Below are 23,696 nucleotides of genomic sequence, written 5' to 3'. Positions count from 1 at the left end.
TCACTTCCATCTTCCACAGAACCTCCAATTCACTTTCCGAGATTCTGTGGGGCAAACTGATTTGGTTCTTGATGCCAGCCCCCTTGGCAGGCATTTAGATTTTCACTTCCTCTGCTCAAGTAAGTCAACGCTTCCCCATCTGCTTTACAACTTTAAAAAATCGACTGACATTTACTCTTCTCTCTTCCCATATATTCTTTGTTCCTGTATGTTTATGCTTTTCTTATTCCCTTAATATCATTTTATCCGAGTTTGGAAAGTGTTGTAGTGTAGTGTAGTGTTGTTCATTTCCCCACCTAATAACCTTTCTCTCCGACTTCCTTACTAACAAAATCTCAGTCTTACTGAGGAGCAACAATAGGAAACTTTAAAAATGTAATTATCACATAGTCCCAGCAGGGACAGTGAAGTCACATGACCCAGTTCAGGTTAATGAGATGCAGGTTGAATCACTGGCAGGGGCTTTCAGGGAAAATTCTTGAATGGCATCCATGGGACATGCTCCCTTGACGTCTCCCTTCTTGCAGAATGCAGACATTATGCTGAAGGTTCATTAACCATTTTATCATCATATAGTAACAAGTTCATGATAGTAAGATTAATTATTAGAGTGGAAGGGTAAAAGGAATTCAGGTTCCTCATGACATCACAGAGCCACCAGCCAGGCCCCGTACAGTAAGAAATTAAAAATTCATTTGGACTGAGAAAATAAGAATCCATTAAGCTTTAATACCAGGCACGAATAAAGTCAGCTACAAAATTAATAGGAAGCAATATTTTTCCCAAGGACACTCTGCAGGTTGTTATGACATTAGTAAAATGTCATAACAACCCCTTCTTTGAGTGACTACTATTTTCTTTCTCTCTGAGAAACTTTGTTCTCTAAAATCATAATCTATCATAAACTTTGCTGTCTGAAATTAGATCACTAAGAATGAAACACCCTACTCTTGCCTGGAGGATCTGTGTTATTTTGACAGAGAGAAGCAGCCTTGATTTACAACGAACGTGCTGAACTTCAGAGAAGAAACACATCCACATCTCTCTCCTAACTTTGTTACCAAAGGAACAGGACTCTTTGGTCCATGTCTCAGTCCAGACTTGATGCTGATCCATCTACACACAACCTTGTACAGAGACAATCAAAATACTGTAACACTTAAATTTCACCAAAACTTCATTCCTCCCCAAAAGTCTATAATAACTCCCCCTTTTCCTTTTGTGTAAATTAGTTTGGACTGAAAACGTAAACATTTTCAGGCTGGAATAATTGCAGGCACTGATAAAGTCAACTACAAAGTTAGCCGCGTGGTTCCCCTGCTGAGCAGTCTCCTTCAGTGCAATGAGTCAACAGCCTGAGACTACAGGCTCCTCTCTCAATGTCCTAAGCTAATTGGGCTAAAGCAGCAGTCTAGCTCCAGGTTTCTTGTCACGCAAAAAACAAAATCACTGCTTTCAATTCTTTTTATTCAAGCAAAATGATGCTAGGAAGTAGCAGAGATAAAATGCATATGCTTTGTATGTCATGTTTAACTGATATCCCAAATGTTTAACAGGGTAAAGGTGTCCACTTTTCCCCAACTGATCAATGTACTTCTGAGCAAGACCTGCAATTTTTCATGAAAATTGCAAACTTACTCTAAAATTCATATGGAAGAAAAACTTGCGTTAATAGTCAAGACAGTCTTGAAAAGGAAGAACAATGAGGTAGAACCTAATGGACCAGGCCTCAAAATGTATTACAAATCAGTAGTAATTAAAGCAATACATTACTGACATAGAAAAAAACATATACATTAATGAAAGAATGCAGAAATCAGAAACAGATGCATATATATATGAAAATTTAGTATACATTACTGTGGAGAGAATAAACTTGAATATTCATGGTACTGAGCAGTTGGCATTACATTTGGAAAAAATAAAATTTAACTCTTCTTCATATCATTTTTAAAAATCCAGATAAAGTTGTACACACACACCAACTATAAAAGAAAGTTATACTTATGACTGTGGGATGATACAGCCTTTTATAACAATACATAAAATGCAAAAACCATAAAAGGGAATATTAATAAGTTTGACTATAATGAAAGACATCATAAACTAAGTATGAGTGATAGGTGGAGAGAAAATATAAAAATATATTTAACATCTATAAGGAGACAATTTTTTCAAATAATATGTGCTACTGGTGAAGTCAGCATGGAATGGGCTCTTATAAATGGTTTATGCATACATCATTTGGTCCAAGATTTCTGAAAAACACTTGGTAATATCTAAAACTTTTAAAAAGTCATCAGTTTTTCCCCTAGTAATTCAACTTCTAACATCTTCTCTAAGTATTTTTTAAATGCACACTACAATTTATATAGCATTAAGATTTTGATGAAAACATGTCTAAATGTCCTAAAAAAGAAAGTAATTAAATTATAGTGTTAACATTGTGGAATAAAATAATGCCATTAAATTGTTTATAATAAATACTAAAAGGTAGAGAAATGATTGTGATATAATGTTAGGTGTACAAGAAACTTCTTTAAAGTTCCATGTATAATTATCTCCCAATGGAAAGAAAAAGAAAAATCTGACTGAGGAATTTTCTGCAAATTTTTTTTATGATTAATGCCATTTGGAAAAAAAGAAGGAAATTACTATATTGACTATGTTTAGGGTTAGATACTGAATAAATTTTTGTTTAAAATGTATGGTGACAGAATATCAACAAAGAGACAGAAATTTTTAAAAAAAGAACCAAGTGGAAATTTCGGAGTTTAATAGTAAAATAATTGAAATGAAAACACAAAAAACAGGCTCAACAGCAGATCTTAACTGGCAAAAGAAAGAATAAGGAATTTGATGATAGATCATTAGAAACTGAAGAAGAGGGGGAAAAAAGGTAAAGGAACAGAGACTCAGAGATCTTTAGGACACCATCAAGTATACAAGCATACACAAGTACTAAAGGGAATTCTCCAAACTGAAAGAAAATGATATTAGATGTTAATTTTAACTCAAATGAATAAATAAATAGCACCAGAAAAAGTAATTATGTAGGTAAAATATAAAAGGCTATATAAATATATTTTCCTCTTTTCTACTCTTATTTAAAAGTCAATTGCATAAAAACAATAATTATAAAAGGAATTACAGGGTTTAGAACATAAACAGAATGTACATGTTTGTATGATAATAGCACAAAGAGGAAGGGATAAACTTGGAGTTCTATTGGAGCAAGGTTTCAATACTTTATTAAATTTCAGTTAGTATTAATACAAAGTATGTTGCTATAAATTGAAATGTATATTCTAATCCCTAAATTACACTTGGAGCAACCACTTAGCAAATAACTAAAAAAATTTTTTAAACAATAAAGCAATAATAAAAAAGACGACCTCATTAAAATTGGACAAAGTATCTGAATGTACATTTCTCCTAAGAATATATATAAATTGTTAATAAGCACATGAAAAATATTCAGTATAATTAGCCATCAGGGTATGCAAATCAAAACCACAATGAGATACCACTTCACACTCACTAGGATGGCAATAATCCAAAGGTGCTGATAAGGATATGGAGAAATTGGAATACTCACACACTGCTGGTGGGACATAAAATGGTGCAGCTGCTTTGGAAAACAGTCTGACAGTTCCTCAAAAAGGTTAAACAGAATTACCATATGAGGGCTTCCCTGGTGGCACAGTGGTTAAGAATCCGCCTGCCAATGCAGGGGCAAGGGTTCAAGCCCTGGTCCGGGAAGATCCCACATGCCACAGAGCAATTGGGCCCATGCGCCACAACTGCTGAGCCTGCGCTCTGGAGCCCACAAGCCACAACTACTGAAGCCCGCATGCCTAGAGTCCGTGCTCTGCAACAAGAGAAGCCACCGCGATGAGAAGCCCGTGCGCTGCAACAAAGAGTAGTCCCTGCTCGCCACAACTAGAGAAAGCCCACGCGCAGCAACAAAGACCCAACTCAGCCATAAATAAATAAATTGCCATATGATCTAGCAATTACATTCCTAGGCAGATACCAAGAGAAATGAAAATACATATCCACATAAAAACTTGTACGTGAATGTTTATAGCAGCCTTATTCCTAATAGCCAACAAGTAGAAACAAATCAAATGTCTATCAACTGATAAATGGGCAAACAAATTGTGGTATATATATTGACCTACCTACAGTAGGTATATACAATTGGGTACATACAATGGAATATTATTTTGCAATATAGATTGCAATATATTGATACACTTTGCAACATGGATGAGCCTTGAAAACATTATGCTAAGTAAAAGAAACCAGTCACAAAAGACTACACATTGTATGATTACATGTATATGAAATACCCAGAATAAGCAAATCAATAGAGGCAAAAAGTAGATTAGTGGTTGCCTAAAGCAGAAAGATTGGAGGGAAATAGGGGCTGGCTGCTATTGGATGTGGAATTTATTTCTGGGATGATGAGAATGTTCTAAAATTGACTGTGGTAATGGTTGCATAACTCTGGTTACACAGTAAAAAGTCATTTAGTATTCACCTACAATAAAAGTTATCTTACCGCCTTTAATCTTTTAGCATGGTATTCTGCTGCTGAAAAATATTTTCCTGGTGCTACCAGTTTATCAGTCATATTTGATACATACACACCAATTTTAGTCATCTGTGTGGATGTTGTATTTGTAGTTTGCTGGAGCTTTCTTCTCTGAAAAACTGTCTAAAATAAAAACATTTTAAAAATTTAAATAAATATCCACTATATACACATAAAGTGAGTAAAGAACATATTTTCCTACACATTTAAGTTAATATCTTTTATTATTTTAATTACCATATAATTCCCTAGAAGATTTTAATTTTAGAGAGCTACACAATAAAACATTTTTTGATTCTGTAGCTTCAAAAACCTACATGGAAAAATAAAAATATTACCTGTGTATCCCTACAAAATGCATTCAGTTTTTCAGGAATCTTTTTAGGTACAGTTTGTGTTCCAGCATTGTGATATTCCATTCCTGTTACTTTATGTCTGAATCCACCAAGAAATGGTTTGTGAAAATCAGATTTTATAATCTCAACAGCTACTTCCTGGTACTGATCAATGCCTGAGGAGATAAAACCAAGATTAAATGAAAGTTCAACTACAAAGGGACTCTAAAAAAATACTTTATCTAAAAGATATCAAATAACTAACCAGTTTGTACTCTGACAGTTATGATTTGAGAGGCATCACTTGATCTATCTATTCTTTTGATTGGATATAGATCTGGATGTAAAGAAAAGATTTCCACTTGGACAATATCCTGGGGCTTAACTCCATGTTGTAGTAGCATCTCATGGTCTTTAATAATCATTCCTAAAAATGAGATAAAATTATAAGAAGTGTTATGGCAAAGAAATGATTATATGTATTCATTTTAAGGGATGGGAAACATCAATGGTGCTTATATGAACACATATTGTTTAATTACCAAATAGCGTATTGATGATGTCCACCTCTTGCTGTATTATTAGTATCAAAAACTCCACAATGGAAAAAATTAAGGTGGTACTCCTGAGCAAGAATTCAGCATTATAAGTAAAGTAAAAATACAACTCTCAACTAATAAGAAATACAAATATACAATAACCATGCAACTTTAAACATTTAAAAATAAAAAACACATTCTATAATATGAGCAAAATCATATTCTAAACATCGATTCTCTAAAAAATCACAATGTTTTATACATAAGCATAGGACATATCCATATCAGGGAAAGCCTGATTATTTTAATACACACTCCTAATGTATACACTCAGCGTTCTAAAGAATCCCTTCCTTTCTGTTTCTATAATCAGAAATTCATATAAATTAATTCATGCCAAAGTAGAGCTAAGACTCAGTTTTTTGCTGAAAAAAGTGTACATCATCACCTTACTTTTATGTTTTATTGCTTCAACTTATACCCCCAACCCCACTGGTTTATTTCATAAACTGACTATAAATTTCTTTCTATATTTTAAGGCATACATAAATACATACAATGTTACTGGCTGCTGCTTTGTATAATGATAGAAACTATTACAGTTTTCCAATGTATGTTCTTTCTAAATTACAATTAGGAATTTAACATAGCAAAGGTTTGTTTTACTCATTCTTAGAAATATGTCAGATACCAGTAGTCTATTTTAGCTATGTTCAAGAAAGCACATTCAAAAATATTTGAGTTTTGGGCTTCCCTGGTGGCGCAGTGGTTGGGAGTCCACCTGCCGATGCGGCGGACGCGGGTTCGTGCCCCAGTCCAGGGGTATAAGTTGGGCCGTGGCCGTGGCCGCTGAGCCTGAGCGTCCGGAGCCTGTGCTCCACAGAGGGAGAGGCCACAGCAGTGAGAGGCCCGCGTACCGCAAAAAAAAAAAAAAAAAAAATTAACGTTATATGGATTTTGCAATAGGTTGAATAATGGTCCTAAAATATATCCATGTACATTCCTAGAGTCTATGGATGCTACCTTATATGGAAAAAGTAACTGCAGATTTTATTAAGTTAAGGATTTTGAGATGGGTAGATTATCCTGGATTATTCACATAAGCCTTAAATGTAATCATAAGTGCCCTTTAAGAGGAAGGAGGAGGGAGATTTGACTACAGAGAAAATGATATGACAGAAGCAGAGAGAGATTTAAAGATGTTATGCTGCCGACTTTGAAGATGAGGAAGCCCAAGAATGCAAGAAATGCAACTCTAGAAGCTGGAAAAGGCAAGGAAGCAGACTCTCCCCAGAGCCTCCCGAGAACAGCCCTGCTGACACCTTGATGTTATCCAAGTGAAATTGATTTAGGATTTTTGGCCTCCAGAACCATAAGCAAAATAAGTCACTAAATTTATTAATTGTTACAACAGTCATGGGAAACTAACAGAGATTCCTCTTCCAACTAACACAGAGCCCTCTTCAGCCCTCTAATTGTTTCTGTTGTAGGCTTAGTCCCACCAAACTTGGACTCCAGTTCTAGTACTAGAAGAAAGTACCTGTCTTAGAGAGTGGTTGTCACAGATTCAAGCTCTTTTTTTATTGCTGCTGACATAAGCCAGTGGCGATGCATGGTATTTACACATAAAGAAGAAAAGTCATGAAGTGCAAAGAAATAGATTCTTAGGTACCACTGGCCAGGTGCTCAGTCTCAAAGTGCTCTCTCTTCTCCAGTTTTGAACTTCACCTTATAGTTAATGCCAAGCAGTTCCAAATTCCCTTTTTGGAGTCATACCTACATTTAAGTTCAGACTCTGCCACTCATAAGCTTTGGGAATTTGCAGAAGTTCCTCAAGCTTTAGTTTCCATCTCTCAAAAAAAATTAATAGTAATACCTACCTCCAAGGATTGTTGTGTAGATTGAATGATAATGTGATAATGTAGGCAGAATATTCTGTAGAAGGACTAGCACATAGTAAGTGCTCACTGAATTAGCCATCATCATCAACATGATCATTATCATCATCAGTATCATTATTGTTACAATAACTATTTAAATTTTAGCTTTGTTTCCTCAATCAAGCTTTAGTAATCTGTTGTTTGAATACATGAACATCTTACTATTGGAGCACATTCATTACAATAGTTTTCTAAAAATAATTTTGAAACAGAACTGATTGTTTTTCTCTGATTTGGCAAGGAGGAAGAACTTCATAGGTGTGGCTTATTCCTTTTTAGCACTTCGGATTTTCCCACACAAAAAATGTTCTTATTGCCCTAGAAACTTGTGGCATCTTTATAAGTTAATATCAAACTTTTTAAAATAAAATATTATGATCTGTGCAGGCGTATTCTACAGAAACATTTCCTGAGCTATTCTAGTCTGCTTAATTCTATCACAGTTATTAAGACCTCAGCCTCTCATGACACAAGGCTAATATAAGGTGGGCTACTCAATATTGCCCACAAAATATAAATAAAGTTGAACATCATCAGAATGTGAACTGATCTTAATGTACAGAAGACTGATAAACCATTTTCAGTCCTCTTCTTTTTCTATATATACATGCTTATTCATCATCTATCTTTTTAACCTCATTTCCTCCTACTTCCCATATATAATTTACTTCTATTCCCTCTAAATTCCTTACCACTTCCCAAAAGTCCCAGGTTTTCTCACCTCTTTGGGACTTAGCAAAAGTATTATCACTTTTATCAGATGAAGCTTTCTAGAATCTCCCAGTTTCCTTCCTCGCTATTCTCACAGTTTTTTGAACATATCTCCATCAAAACATTTACACACTGTGTGGTAACCACTGCATACATCTTCTTCCTTCCTAGTCTGTAAACAACTTGAAAACAGGGATTTTGTTTCATGTTTCTTTATATCTTTGGCTCTTAGCAAAGTATTTGGAACAAAGTATGTCCTCAATAATAATGTGTTGAATGAATGAATATATAACCACAGTATAATGTTCAAACAGTAAACATGAAGATATTTAGTTTAACAAATCAAAGAGAAGTCTTGATAAGTTTTATTAGCCTCCAAGCTTACCTGCACATCTTATCTGCAGGACATAAGGTGGGACACCTAATAGAGATGAAAAATGATCCTTGAGGCATTTTAGAACAGTGTGAACTTTAAAGGGCATTATAATTTTCTGGCCCACAGGAAGAAGTACAACTTTTACTGTAGAAAAAATAAGAGAAAAAAAGAATCATAGTTAAAAGCAAGGGTCAGCATCATAGAATCCACAGGCAGAGAAATATGGGACAATTTGTAATCACATAGAATGCAGGTTGTCTCTGCCATGTTCTCCCACCACACCTCCGTAATAAGAGCTACTGTTCATTTTCTAAGAGGAGAAGTGACAAACATTCAGTTGCAGCATTTTGCTTTGAAAATCAATGCATAATCTCAAGAATTAGCATCAATGGTCAATGCCTGCTCCCCCAACTCCAGCTCAAAGTTCAGATCTCTCTTGCATTGCCTTATATGAGGATCAGTGCACGTTCGAGATTACCTCCTTGCCCAGAATACCGTGAGAAGGAGGAAATGAAACTAAAGTGCTTTTAAAGATTCTTTTAAAATCATTTAAAATTTTTAAAGATTCCCAATATCTGGTATATATAATTCAGATATAAACATAGGAAACATCTCAGAACATCAAGTGTTTTTGTGTAGTATTACAAAGGGAGACCCTGAGACCTGAACTTAGAAACATACATGCTTTGATTAGATATTTATACCATGCATCAGGAAATCAGTGTGTACTCATGAAGTTAAGAAAAACCAATAGGGAAATTTTCAAAGAAAATTTTCCTTGACCTTGCGATGACAAAAGATTATCTAAGTCCATTCTTCTTCCCATAATTGATTTATATCTATAGCTGGTAAAATGCAAAACAGAAAATCATTGTTTTTTACAAATATCTGGAATAACTATGCACAAATCTACTTTTCACAAAAATGGACATTATGTAGCTCACTCCCAACTCTATAAAATAAAAATCAAGACACATGTTAAAAATAGAGAAAAACTGTTATTATAAAATGATTATCTGTTCAGAAATTATAGGGAGGGTATATAATACTTAAAAACTAATTATGATGGGATAAACTTTTTACTTTTATATCTACAGACTTTAAATTTTAATGGAGAAGATATAAGTAAGATGGAGTGGAGAGTACACATGTAGACCAAAAAGTTTCATATATTTCTAGATGCCTGACATGACAGTTTTCATAAAGCTCTATGAGACATTCATCACTAGTCCCAGCATGAAATGTAACAAGGCATTATTGATGCTAAGGTTCTTTAAGCTTGTTAAATATTATTTTCACAGTTCTCTCTTAGTAAGAGAACACTCTCACAGATGTTACATTATCAGAAGGCTATTTTAATTGTTTACTGGATTCAACATTCTATGATTAATGTATTTTAAATTTTCCATAGCAGTGACTTCCTAAGCTTTGGGAAGGGAAAGTTTGTTCAGGAATCTGTGAGCCTCAGGAAGTACAGGACCAAGACCACTTTTTTAAAAAATCATCATATATTTGGTAAAAGCTATAATCACAGGGAATCACAGAATTATCAAAAATGGAGCCCAAATTCACAATGAATAATGTAATTGAGGGATAACAACTTCAATTAGGCATAAATGGGCTTGATTACTTCTCCTCCTCCTTTTTATTCTTACTTGTGTGGACACACCACACAAGAGCTAACTACTCCACTAGATTCAAAAGCTACATTGTACCAGCCAGACTAAGCTGCTGTTATTGTTAAATGATGACCCATGTTCTCCACTCTATGGATGGAAACTCTCTCCAAAGTTATGGACAAGGGAGGAAGGAGCAGTCAGTTAACCACCCAAGTAGAATTCTCCATGTAACCACATTCTTGCTGCTTCCCTTCTGCTTTGTTACCAAGAATGTAGTAATAACTTCCACATGCCATGTGATCAACATTATGTCTTTAAAATTAACCCATAATGAAAGACAACAATGATTTTTCTGAAGCTTAATATAAGTTAACACTAAGCAGAAATATGGAAATACGAAAAAGCAACGAGATATGTGGAATGAGTACTGTATATGAAACTAGAAAAATATGGTGTCAAGTTCCCATCCCACTTCTTGCTAGTTATGTACAATTAATTCCAAAATGGCATGCAAAAGAATTACAATTATACTCAAAAATTTCTCCCTAAACATTTTAAGAACCTATTTTATTTTGGAAAAACAGAGACAACACTTTAAAATTTATTGATGCTCCTTTATTTAGGGAAGTAGATACTGCAGAATAAAGGAGAGGCTTCACACATAATTAAGAGATTCAAGTGGCATAGCCACAGAGGTTTGGTGGATAAGAGAGTAGGAAAGTAATATCAAATATAAAATAAATCTTCAAGCAAAAACAAACAAGAAAAAACAACCATTCTTCAAAATGAGGCGGAAAAAATACCCTATCTTCCCTAGGTAATACCTGTTGCTGACGAATCTTTCATTGATGTTTTCAGAGATTCCTTTACAGCCTCTATTTTTTCCAGAAATGCCAGAGAATCTTTTGAATATTGTTCAGCTGACTGCACTGCATTATCAGATTTAGCTAGAGACTCTCCACTGTCTCCTGGAGAATATGAAACTTGTTCATCTGCCGTAACGTCTTCCATGAGTTGCTTGACATCATTTAGTTCCAGGCTTAAAATGCTCTGGTCACTCGGCTCCTCAACACGTTTTTCACGGCCCCCACTAGATGGTTCTAGTTCAGATTCACAGTCTTCAGTTTGATCTGACTCTGGAACCTCTTCTGAGGGAACTGGAATATTGGTAGTCCCAAAAGCATCCTCTCTTTCTTTTGATGAATCAACATTCTGAGCATCAGATCCTTCCTCCTGGTCAGACATTGTCCTGAATTAAAAAAAAAAAAAAAAAAAAAAAAAAAAAATATATATATATATATATATATATATATATATATTTACTACATTTAAAACTTCTACATCAAATATCAAATTCATTGCTGGCATACAGCAATGTTCATAGTATACTACCATGTGGCTCATTATTTTTTTAATATTATCTTAGTAATGGCATTAGGTAAAAAACATTGGTGAATTTTTAATAAAAACACCACAGAAAGTAAAAATGTGTACCAAAAAAAGAACCTCAAAACACAATAAATTTGAGAGAAATATTCTATGAAGAATATATATATATATATATATATATATATATATTTTTTTTTTTTTTTTTTTTTTTTTTTTTTTTTTTTGCGGTACGCGGGCCTTTCACTGTTGCGGCCTCTCCCGTTGCGGAGCACAGGCTCCGGATGCGCAGGCTCAGCAGCCATGGCTCACGGGCCCAGCCTCTCCGCGGCATGTGGGATCTTCCCGGACCGGGGCACGAACCCGTGTCCCCTGCATCGGCAGGCGGACTCTCAACCATTGTGCCACCAGGGAAGCCCTGAAGAATATATTTTTAAAATTCTAAAATATATTGTCATCTCTTATTCAATGAACAATGCCTTGTGAAAGAAAAATTTTTTTCAATAGCCTTTTTTCTAAAAAAGTCTATTTATGCTTCTGACATTGCAACTGAATAGAAGCTCCAAGGAACCTGACATCTCCACAGCAACTATATGCTGGAAAGTACACACTGTAGTAGCTTTGCTCTCACAAATTGTAGCAGAGATGTCCAGTGACCTCTGTCCCCCAAAACAAACATATCAACAAACAAATGTGGGTTGATCTTGGAGCTAACTAGGGCCTAAGCTACAGCAAACAAGACTTTTAGCTTGGGAAACAGTACGACAGCATACAGGAGCTTGGGCCAGGGTGGGCCAGAGCAGCCGAGAGCCAGGCATCAGAGGCAGGAGCTGGATCAGAGCAGTGAGAAGGCAGTATAGCCAAGAGCCTACCTATAGAGGTTGGCAGCTAGGAAAAGGGGAAGTGACCCTGAGGCTGATTTCCAAGGCAAAAGCACAGGGAAGATTAAAACTTGAATAGTAGTGAGATGGAAAAGCTGTGTTTGGAACTTTCACTTAAGCATAGATCCTTATGGAGAAAAAAATTAACCTTAGTGAAGTTCTCTGGCTACCAGATGACAAATTAAAAATAATTAATAACAATAATATCCTGAATAAAAATGTATACTTGTTGAATTCAATGAATACAGCATTAGAGCTGAAGAGAGAACTAGTGAACTGGAAGATAAATCAAAAGATTTTATATAGACTGTTGCAAAGAAATAAGGATATGAAAAATATGAGAGATTAAGAGCCATGGAGAAAAGAATCTCCCTGCCAACTCAAGGGGACATGGGTTTGAGCCCTGGTCCGGGAAGATCCTACATGTGCGCAGCAACAAAGATCCAACACAGTCATAAATAAATAAAAGAAAAAATTTTAAAAATATATTAAAAAAACAACAAAGAGTGTGCAACAGAGACTGCACATAGCCTGTGAAGCCCTTTTCAGAAAAAGTCTGCCAGCCCCTGATCTGACATGTGTCAAATTGGAGTCCTAGAAGAAAACAAAGATGGAAGGGAGAAAATATCATAAAAGGTAATGGCTGAAAAATTTTCAAAACCAATTAAAAATATGAATCTACAGGTCCAGGAAGCACAATATAAAAATATACTTAACAGGATAAATAGAAATAATTCATAGCCATTTATATTGTAATTAAATTACAGAATAACAGAAAATCCAAAAAGCAAACAGTGATCAAGGACATATCATCCACTGTTTTGAATCATATTTGCTGGCATTAATGCAAAGGAAAGAAAAGTAAAATCACTGCAATTTCTCATCAGAAAAATAGAAGCCAAGGCAATAATAGACTAATTAAAAGAAGGTTAGCACATGACTAATTAAATTAGCACATGACTAATTAAATAATAGACTAATTAAAGCTATCAACCCAGAATTGTACACCCAGCAAAACTATCTTTCAAGAAGAAAAACAGAAACATTTACAAACAAGTTATCACCAAGATATCTGCTCTAAAGGAACTTCTAAAGGATACAATTGAAGAGGAATAAAATGGGCCCAACGTAAGTCTGAAGTGCAAGAAGGAAAGGCAAACAAATAAATCATAAACATATGGGTAAACCCAAATAAATATTGTCAACACAAAATAATAGCAGAAAATTAAAATATGAGACAATAAGAATATGTAACTGGGAAGGGAAAGATGACAATAAACTATTATCAATTCCTTATACTGTTTACAAAATTGAGAGCTATGATATTCTTAACTCTAGACATTGTTAAATTAAATATGCATAGTTAAACTTCAAGAACAACCAATAAAAGAACTGAAATAAAGTTTTAAAATTCCGGAACAATAAAGAGAAAAAAAATGAGACAAAACTGAACAAAACTTCAACTTTTAAGAAGTTCGAGAAACTTCTTTAGGCTCTCATCCACACACAAAAATCTTCCTTTTGGTTATTTTCTCCTATAATAAAGTTTAGTGTCCTGATTAGAGAGAGAGCACCGTAAAGAAGCCTTAACTCCTAGCAACATAATTATCTACCCTTTTTGGAGAATCTGAGATAATGGTTTTGTTTCTATCTGGTGGGTCATCCTCCCCCCAAAATGGCCAAGATAGCATCTTCTAAAACAGCAACAGCAACAAAATCAAAAACTTCTGCTCTTCAAAAAAGACAACTAGAAGAATCAAAAGGCAAACCATACACTGGGATGTAGTTTTTTGCAAAACTCTTAATCTGATAAAGGACTTGTACACAGAATATACACAGAACTTGCAAAACTCAATAATAAGAAAAAAAAACCAGTGAAAAAAATGAGGAAAAGATTTAAACAGATCTATCACCAAAGAATATACACAAGAAAGCAAATAAGCAGAGCCAGGACAAGATTGAGGCAAGCGTGGCACCTGCGCTACCTTATACACGCACTTGCACCTGAGAATAAATGCCTCCTAAAATTTTAGACCTAGTTGCCTCAGTTGCCTCACTCTAACCCTGGCCCTGAGTACAAGCACATGAAAAATGCACAATATCATTAGTCATTAGAGAAATGAAACTTCAAATCACAATGAGATTTCACTACACATCTATTAGAATAGTTTTAAGAAAATTTTGGCCCAACAATAGCCAGTGAGTATGAATATAAGTGGAGCTCTTTCATATACCTTGAGGCAAAAATGAAAACTGATATAGCATTTGAGATAACTGTTTGTCAGGTTTCTTGTAAAATTAAACACATTTATCATATGACCCAGCAATCTGTATCCTTTACCCATGTGGAATGAAAAACTACATTCACTCAAAACCTTCACACAAAAGTTAATAAAGGCTTTATTTTTAATCACCAAAAACAGGAAACACCACAAACGTTCCTTAGCTGAGGAATGGATACACATACTATGATGCATTCATAAAATGGAATACCACGCATAAATAAAAAGGAATAAACTATTGATACACACATGTGTGAATCTCCAATAAATTATGATAAATGAAGAAGCCAATTCTAAAGGCTACATACTGTATTGTTCAATTAAGTGAAAAAGCAAAGCTCTTGGTTCACAACCTCCAGAATTCCCTGGGTAAAACAGAAATTGAGCCTGGTACACAGAGGGCAAGGAGAATCGAAGAAAGAGGCAGACCGCTCCAGACTTCAGGTGGCAGGTTTAATAAGCAAGTACACTTACAAAGGAGGGTTGTCTTAGGCAGCCTAAAGACAGTAAATCTCAACATCTACCCGCCAAAATCCTGAGTTTATGAGATCTTAACTGGGTTCAGTCAGGTATACCGTTCCGATGGTCTCAATAGCACATCTCCTAGTTCAGGAACAATGGGCAGAAGGTACATTCCAAGGACAGGGGAGGGGGAAAGAGCCTAGGATTGCCCCCCTGGGTAGTGGGTAAACCGGAGGTCATGTCCTTTCAATGACCTCTCCTCCACCAAAAGCACACACCAGTATGTACAATGTTACAGATACTACTTTTGTATATGTGTAGAATACCTCTGGAATGTGAACTGGAGGACAGGGAGTTGGGGAACATGGGTGCAAGACAGATTTTCACTGTTCATTCTTTTTACTGTTTGAACTTTTAATTATGTATTCAAGGGTAAATGATATAATCTTTAAAAAGTTGTTTAAGGGCTTCCCTGGTGGCGCAGTGGTTGAGAGTCCGCCTGCCGATGCAGAGGACGCAGGTTCGTTCCCCCGTCTGGGAAGATCCCACATGCCGCGGAGCGGCTGGGCCCGTGAGCCATGGCCGCTGAGCCTGCGCGTCCGGAGCCTGTGCTCCGCAACCGGAGAGGCCACAGCTGTGAGAGGCCCGCGTACCGCAAAAAAAAAAAAAAAAAGTTGTTTAAAAAGAAAAAAATACACTCTACTATGATTGCATACCAAAACGTCCCCCTTTCACCTACAATGCATAATTTCGTTGGTGTATCCAGAATATTAGTGTAAGTAGTATGGCAGGGTTCCGGTTTTCCCTTCTACCAAATAGCCTTGTTGAGCTTTTAAGTTTAAGAGGGCACAGCAAAGACCGTGGGTGGAGAGGAGTGAAAAAGGAATGTCTGAAAGCGCTCTATTTACTAAAGACTAAAAATGGTCACCATGGATGGCTAAACATTTTCTAATGCCAGACTGGGTTGCACACACGTCTTGCTTCTATATTATTAACCGTGATAAACACTCGGGGTGGGAGGTGAGGTACACCTTCCTAGCTTGATGCCGCTACTTCCGAATCCCAAATTAGAGATAAGAGCCAGAAAAGGAGCCAAGAAAGATGGGATGCTTTGCAGTTTTGGGGTTTTGTTTCTTTTTGCGGTACGCCGGCCTCTCACTGTTGTGGCCTCTCCCGTTGCGGAGCACAGGCTCCGGACGCGCAGGCTCAGCGGCCATGGCTCACGGGCCCAGCCGCTCCGCGGCATGTGGGATCTTCCCGGACAGGGGCATGAACCCGTGTCCCCTGCATCGGCAGGCGGACTCTCAACCACTGCGCCACCAGGGAAGCCCATTGCACAGTTTTTTAGGCAAAGGTGAAACATTCCCGAGTGGCCATACAGTCCCCAGAGCCCAGGTTGCATCAACGCCCCGCACAGAGCCCTCGGAGTCCAGCGCCTTAGTCACCCGCTCAAGGTCGGCCTAGGGGTCGGGCCAGTCTAGGGCAGCCAGAACCTGTCCTCCTACCTAAGAAACGCAGTTAGTCGGGTAGAAACGATTTCCCGGGCTCCTAGAAAGCCGACTCCACACGCCGAATTCTGTTTCCGGTTGTATCCTAGCAACCTCCCCCGCACCACTCCCGCGAGAAGAGGCGGTGCCCGCGCTTAGAAAAAAAGGGTCGAGCGAAGGAACCAGGGGAGGGGGCGGAGCCAGGGGAGGAGCGGAGAGAAGGAATGAAGCAGAGTTTGGGGCGGGGTGAGGGAGAGAGCGGATTTGTTACCTACTCGCTACCTAGGTCCGAAAGTGGTTCTGATGGTAACCACTCTCTAAGCTGTCTTTCACACTTGTGAAATGGCACAGTTCTCCGAACCAAATACTGACAGCGATTCGCGCTATGGATATAAAAAATCAGGGTTAGAGAAAATGTAAATATGAAGTGTGAGTGAGGGCTTAAGCAAAGGAGAACACAGGTGTACAACAGGTGCCTACTTGCTTTTCTTAAATTTGGAACTTGGCTCTTAGCTCCCTTGCAGCCAAACAGAAAAGGGAGATAGGAGCTATTAAATAATTCCCCTTTTAAGTCAGGAGAAGCAAAGCTATTGTTAATCACTGAATTATAAACGCTTTTTTTCCCCTATGACTATAAATTCTTTAAATTGAGAAGGTTTTTAAAGAAGCACGTATTATTGCGGGAAAGGATCAATTGTGTTCCTATTGTATATGTAGTAACAAACTTCATGTGGCTTCATAATAGCTAACATTTATTATTATTTGTTACTAAGCACTTACATATACTTCTAATTTAAATTTTACGATTTTTTAAAGGAAGAACTGTGATCAGCTTCCTCTTACTAATGAGGAAACTAAGGCTCAGAGTGGTTTGGTGGGGGGGAACCAGAAATAAACCCAAGCAGTGTGACTCCAGAACTTCCATTTTAAACCACTATTCTATGCTGCCTTTGACCTAAAACCGTTTGATATTTAAAAAGGATGTAAGATTAATTAATAAAATTAAAATTTGTGTTATATATAGTACAGGTCCATTCTTTCTTCATAATGTTCAATGTCATCATTCCTTTATGCCATTCTGTTGAAATTGCATTCTCCTCTCCCCAATAACTTCCTAATGGCCAATGTAATTTTTTTCCGTCTTTATCTCATTTTAAAATAGATATTTCTTACTAGAACAATATAAAATATGTATTATATTCTCAGATGAAATTGGCTTTGCTAATGGTTTTAAATTAAAAAAATTTTTTTTTTTTTTTTGGCTGCACCCGGTCTTAGTTTCAGCAGGATCTTTAGTTGCAGCATGCGGGATCTTTTCTTAGTTGCGGCATGCCAGATTTAGTTCCCTGACCAGGGAGGGAACCTGGGCCGTCTTCATTGGGAGGTTGGAGTCTTAACCACTGAACCACCAGAAAAGTCCCAAAGCATATGCATTTAAATCATTTCATGAATCCACATATTCATGAAGAGCAGAGAAAAGGGCATTTTGATAACCACTAGGGTTAGTCTCTCATGAATAAACCAGATGTTGCTGGAGATATGCAAATTCTTCCCAGTGATCCCGTACTCCCATCTTCAAAATCATAATGTATCTTAAATTTTACTAGTAATGAGAATTTAATTGGTTTTAAACACTCACCTTTCTGGGTCTCCTGTTTAAAATGTATCATTCACTGCCCTCCCTGTTAGGGACAGTATGAAAAGCTAGATTTAGTCATAGAGGCAGGAGATGGAGGGATGAAAACCTGATGGTAGATAACTTAAGTACTTCACCATCTTAAATGTGACTTGATACCCACTATATGTTCATATTTTATTTATAGTTTGCTGTGGAGGCGATTTTATACAACTCAGTTTTACAATATAAGCTTAACTTAATTGGTAGGCTTCCCAGGTAGTCTAGACAAGTTGGAAAGCACATCAAAATCACATACATATATATGTGTATATACACACACAAACACACACACAGATATACGGTTGTTTGGTTATATAAAATAAATGTAAATGCAAGCTGAAAATAACCAATCAGAAAAAGACCCTCAATTCTGAAGGTGGAAAAGTAATTTAAAATACCATTTTACTTTTCACCATAAACCTTTGCATTTTTCTCAGGATTTATTGCCCAAAATGACTTATCTTTATTTCTCATGAAATAAGAATCCACCTTTCTTTATCTCAGCTTTTATTTATACATTTCTTTTAAAGTATTTTTATTTTTACAAAGATGCCATCTAGTGGCTTTATGAAATCAAGCATTTCAAAGTATTTCCCATTGTTACTTCATGCTAAAATGCAAATGAATGAATCAGAAAAAAATATTAGAATAATTTAGACCAAGGACCTGAAAATTATTCTTTAGAAATTACCTGTAAGAACTGAATTTGGATCATAATACCTTTATGAGCTTGTTAAGAGACTGGAAATACAGATCCATAGTCCCTTTTCTGAAAACTTAAGGGACAGATGTATTTGAAATTCAGGTTTTTTTCAGATTTTTGAAAGGTAATATGGACATATACTGTATATTCTGTAACACCTTCAGTGGGTCTGGGGAAGTACTCCAGAAGCAAATACATTAATACTTCTGTAACAAAATATATTCATAATCACATTAAAGTGGGATAAAGACCATAAACAGCCTTTTCTCAATTCAGGTCAGGTTTTGCTTCCAAATGAATTATTAAAACACTTCCCGTTTTCAAACATTTTTGGAGTTTAGAATTTAGATATGGAATTGTGGACCTATTTTACCCTAAGAACCAACCCTCCAGTCACAGAAAAAGAGAGTTAAGTGAAATATTATCATAAAATAGTAATGTTTACCTTTAGAAATGCCTAAAATGTTCACCTGAAAAAGAAATCAACATATTTGAAGATTATGAGAAATCTCAAAAAAGAATCTCTGCAATGCTTTTCATTTAGTCATGTATAGAAAGAAGCTAATTGACCATACATATCATGTACACACACAACAAAAAATAAGCAACTAATATAAAACTAAAGACCACTTTGAAAACTCTGTTAGTAATGTGTGGCAAGTTAAATTTATGAGTTCTATAGTACATTCCAAAAAAAATCTTTTTTAACTTTGGTTTTCTATTTCTTGTTTCTATATATGATTTGCCATGTTCCCTTTCCCCTGCCTCTGTTTATGAAACCACGTGTTGAAATGTCATCATTCTCAGCCCAGATCCATTGTGTGACTCTTTTGAGCACTGTCGACCCTCATTAGACATGTAATATGAATAAGAAACAAACTTTTGTTGTATTAAGACACTGGGATTTAGGGGTAGCCTATTCTAATTCACTATTTTTCTCATATTTTCCTTCACTAAGGAGAGTTTTGGCTAATTACCTCTAAATGAAAACATTCGAATAAATTTCTTCAGTCCCCATCAATAATTCAATTTCTGTATCACATTCCCACTTTGATTTTGTTGGGAAGAAATTTTCCTCTACCCTTCCAGAGTCTTCTGCCTGGTCAAAGAATTAAGTTGACATGAGACAGATTAACAAGAGAAAATCACACAAATTTTAATAACACATACATGGGAGAGACCCAGGAAGACTTGAGTAACTCACCAAAATGGCTGAAACCCTCACACTAAATACCATCTTTAGCTAAAGACAAGAGGATGTTGTGGGTAGTGGTTTGGGACTTCAGAGGGGAGGAAGGCATTTCACAAGGATATAAAAGAGCGAATGTTTGGTAAATAAATGTTTGCTGGGCCATGCAGAGACAATGGAACACGGAAGTTTTAACAGACTTTGCTAGGTTCCTCCCTGTCTATACACCTAGTTCATACTATAGTTATGTATGGTGATAACTTCCTTCAAAATTTCTTCCTGAGTCTTTTAGGCCTTGATTGTTTTCAGCTCAAAATAATCTGCATACCACAGACGTATTGGAGTGGCAAGTTTTGCTCCCCTACAATTTCTTGTGAATTCTATTGAAAATAAACCTCTTCATTCTCCTCTAAACCAAACTCCTATCTTCTCATTTACTTTTTTCTCCATTGTAATTGTAGTATAGGCTGCCATCCCACCAAGTACTGTGTTTCAAAGGAAATTCTGACCTAAGATGCAAAATACTACTCATGGTATGTTTGGTGATTCATCGCTTTACCCTAGACCCCAGAACACACTTGCATAGGCAGTTTCTTTAACTTCCATTTGTCTATATAGCCCTTGAGAGTGGGAGTAAAAAGAAAAGGCTGATATTAACTTATATGTGGGAATTTTCTTCGATGGAGCACTGTTGATTTTCTCCCTTTGAAGAAAAAATGTGAGGGTAGCAAACTGCCCTCCAGTGATTAAGAAGCCTGATATAGATAACTGGGGACGTGGCAAGGGTTCAAGCTCTAGTCAGTCCTCTCTTCAGTTGGAGAACACGGTAGGCAAGGTCCTGCAAGACCTGAAGATCTTGCCTTTTTGAGAAAAATGAAAGTGATCTTCAATTTCATGGGAGAGTTCCTGGGTAAACAGTAGAACACAGACTCTGGAATACTGTCTTGGCTGTTAGAAGGAATTAGAAGAGCTGGCCCAGTGGGAAGGCCCATTTGAACAGCCTGATGAAGCATCAGGTAAAGAGACTTAACTTCTGAAGGCAACACAGCAAGTCTTCCCATTGTAGTAGGTCCTAAATTCAGCTACTTAAGAATCTGGTGACAAGAGTCATGTGGATTTGAGGAAGCTCTCACCTGGACCCAAGTGAGAGGCAGGCAAACCGGCTAGGTTGACCAGCTGGGTTGACCCGGGGAGAAGTTGCCCTGCACTCCACTTTGCAAATGTGGACGAGGCAGCCGTCAGGGACCCTTGCACTTAAGAGAGCTGGCCTCAGGGCCTCTGGGGCCCCTCCAGCTCAGAAATGGAGGCTGACAGGTTGCTCACCCCTGCACCCACCAGCATCACAATAATGTAAGCTGCCTGATCTTCTCCATTTGATAGATTTGACAGAAGGTTGCTTTCCTTTTTATCTAGTATCCTGATCTTCATTGCTGTGCTCAAAAATAAATCTGCTTTGCCTTGTAACCACAAAAAAGCTCAATTAGCTTCACTTCTCTAACTATACTTTAGGATTAGAAAAGGAAATTAAAACAGAGATAAGCTTCCTTACTTCCATCCTCAATTCTGAGGGAAAGGAGTCAGGGAGTGGAATAATGGGGAAGAGGCAAAATGACACCTGAGGTCTGGCGGCACATGATGGCTGCCACTGCTGGCAACATATCCTTTGTATTCAGAAAGGCAGAGAACTTCCCAGCTTCTCCTGATCAGAAAGGCTGGCAACCCTCAAGGCTGAGCCATATCTTGTGTACCCAGGATAGCCATGGCTCATACCTATTATTCTTATCACACTTCCTTTCACTCTCACAATCATTACACAATGAATAATTATATGCTTATCCTAGATATAAGCCATTTTCATCCCAAAGGAAAGAATGCCAGAAATTTGAATATTCTGCACTCAGTCCACAGACTGGAAAAAGGGGGCATCACTTTGCTGCTACTTTCTTCTTTGTCTGCAAAGCTCAAACTGATTAGCTTCTTTTTCTTGAGGTGCCTGGATTAGGGTGATTTACTTGAATGAGACCTATGAGGAGCCCAGGGAGACTGAAATGGGCCACTCGGAAAACTACTCAAATTAATCTAGAAGCCACTCAGCAACAACTGAAGATCTTTAAATAGAAGAATCAGCTGCAACAGATCAGGAAAGGTTAATCTGGAAGTTTATAAAAAGTACCTGGAAAACATCTGCAGCCATAAAAACAATCAGGTGTAAGATTATAGGGGCAGTTGGAATGGCAGCTAGGAAGTGTAAAAGAGTGGACCACCACAGTGATGTCTTTAAAATACCTATCCCATTAACATTATCTGCCTATGATCCATATGAAGATTTCTGTACAAAATGAAAGCCAGTTTATTACTTTAGTTTTTTATAGGTACTTTGACAGAAAAAGTTAAGAAAGCAGATCTATATTCTTTTTTTTTTAGATCTACATTCTTTTGGTGCAGTCCAACCAGTACAGGCAGGAGGGACAGCATCCCAAGAATATTCATAAAAAATATATAATGTTTAGGAGCATGAGTTCTGGAGCAAGACTGTCTAGGTTCAAAAGTTAGCTCACATCTTACTATGTAACCTTGGGTATGTTATTACACTGTCTCTTTGCCTCAGTTTCTCCAGGGGTCCCCATGTTGCCTAATTGCAGGGGAGCACTACTTGCAACTGAATTCTGGTTTCTTTTTCTGGAAAAATTTGCAGGATCTCACTCTTAAGAGTTATAATGCAGATCTAATGAGTAACATTAGTCAAGTACTTAGAAAATTGCCTTTTCTATTAACAAACAGTCATTATTATTATTACTATGACTACTACTGCTATTCTACAACTAGCATTTTAATTTCTAATGTAAACATCATATAAGGTCCCCTTTTATTAACAGCCACAGGAGCTCTGCTGGTGAAATATATAAGATGCCAAGGATCAAGGGAGAAATGGAGCTGGAAGTATGTATCAAGTCATCTTTCTGTTTTCATGTAACCAAAGGACCTGAAAAAATTGTTGGCCAGAAAAATAGCTTTAAAGCACCTATGCAAACATGCTTTAAGATCATATATTTTGACCTCAGTAAAATTATATATTAAAGCAAATGGTTAGAACTGAAAAGGAAGATATAAATCATAAATTCAACTTCTTTTACAGAGAAGGAAATAAATAGGTTCTTTTGAGAAACTGACCACGTGCCTCGACTTAGTCACTGAGTTCACAGTAATGCTAGAGCCTGGGAATGAGAGCCCCTGGACTTGTCCCCAAAATGCTTTTCCCACTTCCCACACAGAAGCATCCCTCTTGCAGTCTGACTGCTAAAAATTAACTCAATCCACTTTAAATATTCCTTTAGCATTCAATTTACAACTATATAAGGGGAGAAATATTGGAAAAAAAGAAAAATACATTTTTTTCCCTCATTCCAAAAATTCTAAAAGGTTCTGTTTGGCCACAAGAGATAGCAAAACACATATATACATGCACACATACACACACAAAAAAAAGTACTTTGTTCTTATCTTTGAA

General features: G+C 36.7%; 1 protein-coding gene across 3 annotated transcripts in view; it reads right to left on the bottom strand.

Moving 5' to 3' along the window:
* IQUB (IQ motif and ubiquitin domain containing) overlaps nucleotides 1–23,618 on the bottom strand; it is a 128,331-nt gene extending 104,713 nt beyond the window's left edge. For 2 of the 3 annotated variants that reach the window (XM_032643054.1, XM_032643052.1), the window contains exons 1-6: nucleotides 16,637–16,741; nucleotides 10,945–11,369; nucleotides 8,511–8,645; nucleotides 5,201–5,362; nucleotides 4,939–5,111; nucleotides 4,568–4,723 (exon numbers count right to left, since the gene is read on the bottom strand). In XM_032643054.1, coding sequence (XP_032498945.1) covers nucleotides 4,568–4,723; nucleotides 4,939–5,111; nucleotides 5,201–5,362; nucleotides 8,511–8,645; nucleotides 10,945–11,365 — 1,047 coding nt within the window. In that variant the 5' untranslated portion in view covers nucleotides 11,366–11,369; nucleotides 16,637–16,741. Of the gene's footprint in view, nucleotides 1–4,567; nucleotides 4,724–4,938; nucleotides 5,112–5,200; nucleotides 5,363–8,510; nucleotides 8,646–10,944; nucleotides 11,370–16,636; nucleotides 16,742–18,257; nucleotides 18,301–19,444; nucleotides 19,470–19,976 lie in introns of those variants that run through there. The other variant, XM_032643053.1, reaches the window with a different exon arrangement.
* Nucleotides 23,619–23,696: the final 78 nt, after the last annotated feature.

This window comes from Phocoena sinus, chromosome 9 (assembly GCF_008692025.1).
Source record: "Phocoena sinus isolate mPhoSin1 chromosome 9, mPhoSin1.pri, whole genome shotgun sequence".
Lineage (NCBI taxonomy): Eukaryota > Metazoa > Chordata > Mammalia > Artiodactyla > Phocoenidae > Phocoena > Phocoena sinus.
This window is presented reverse-complemented; position numbering and strand designations above follow the sequence as displayed.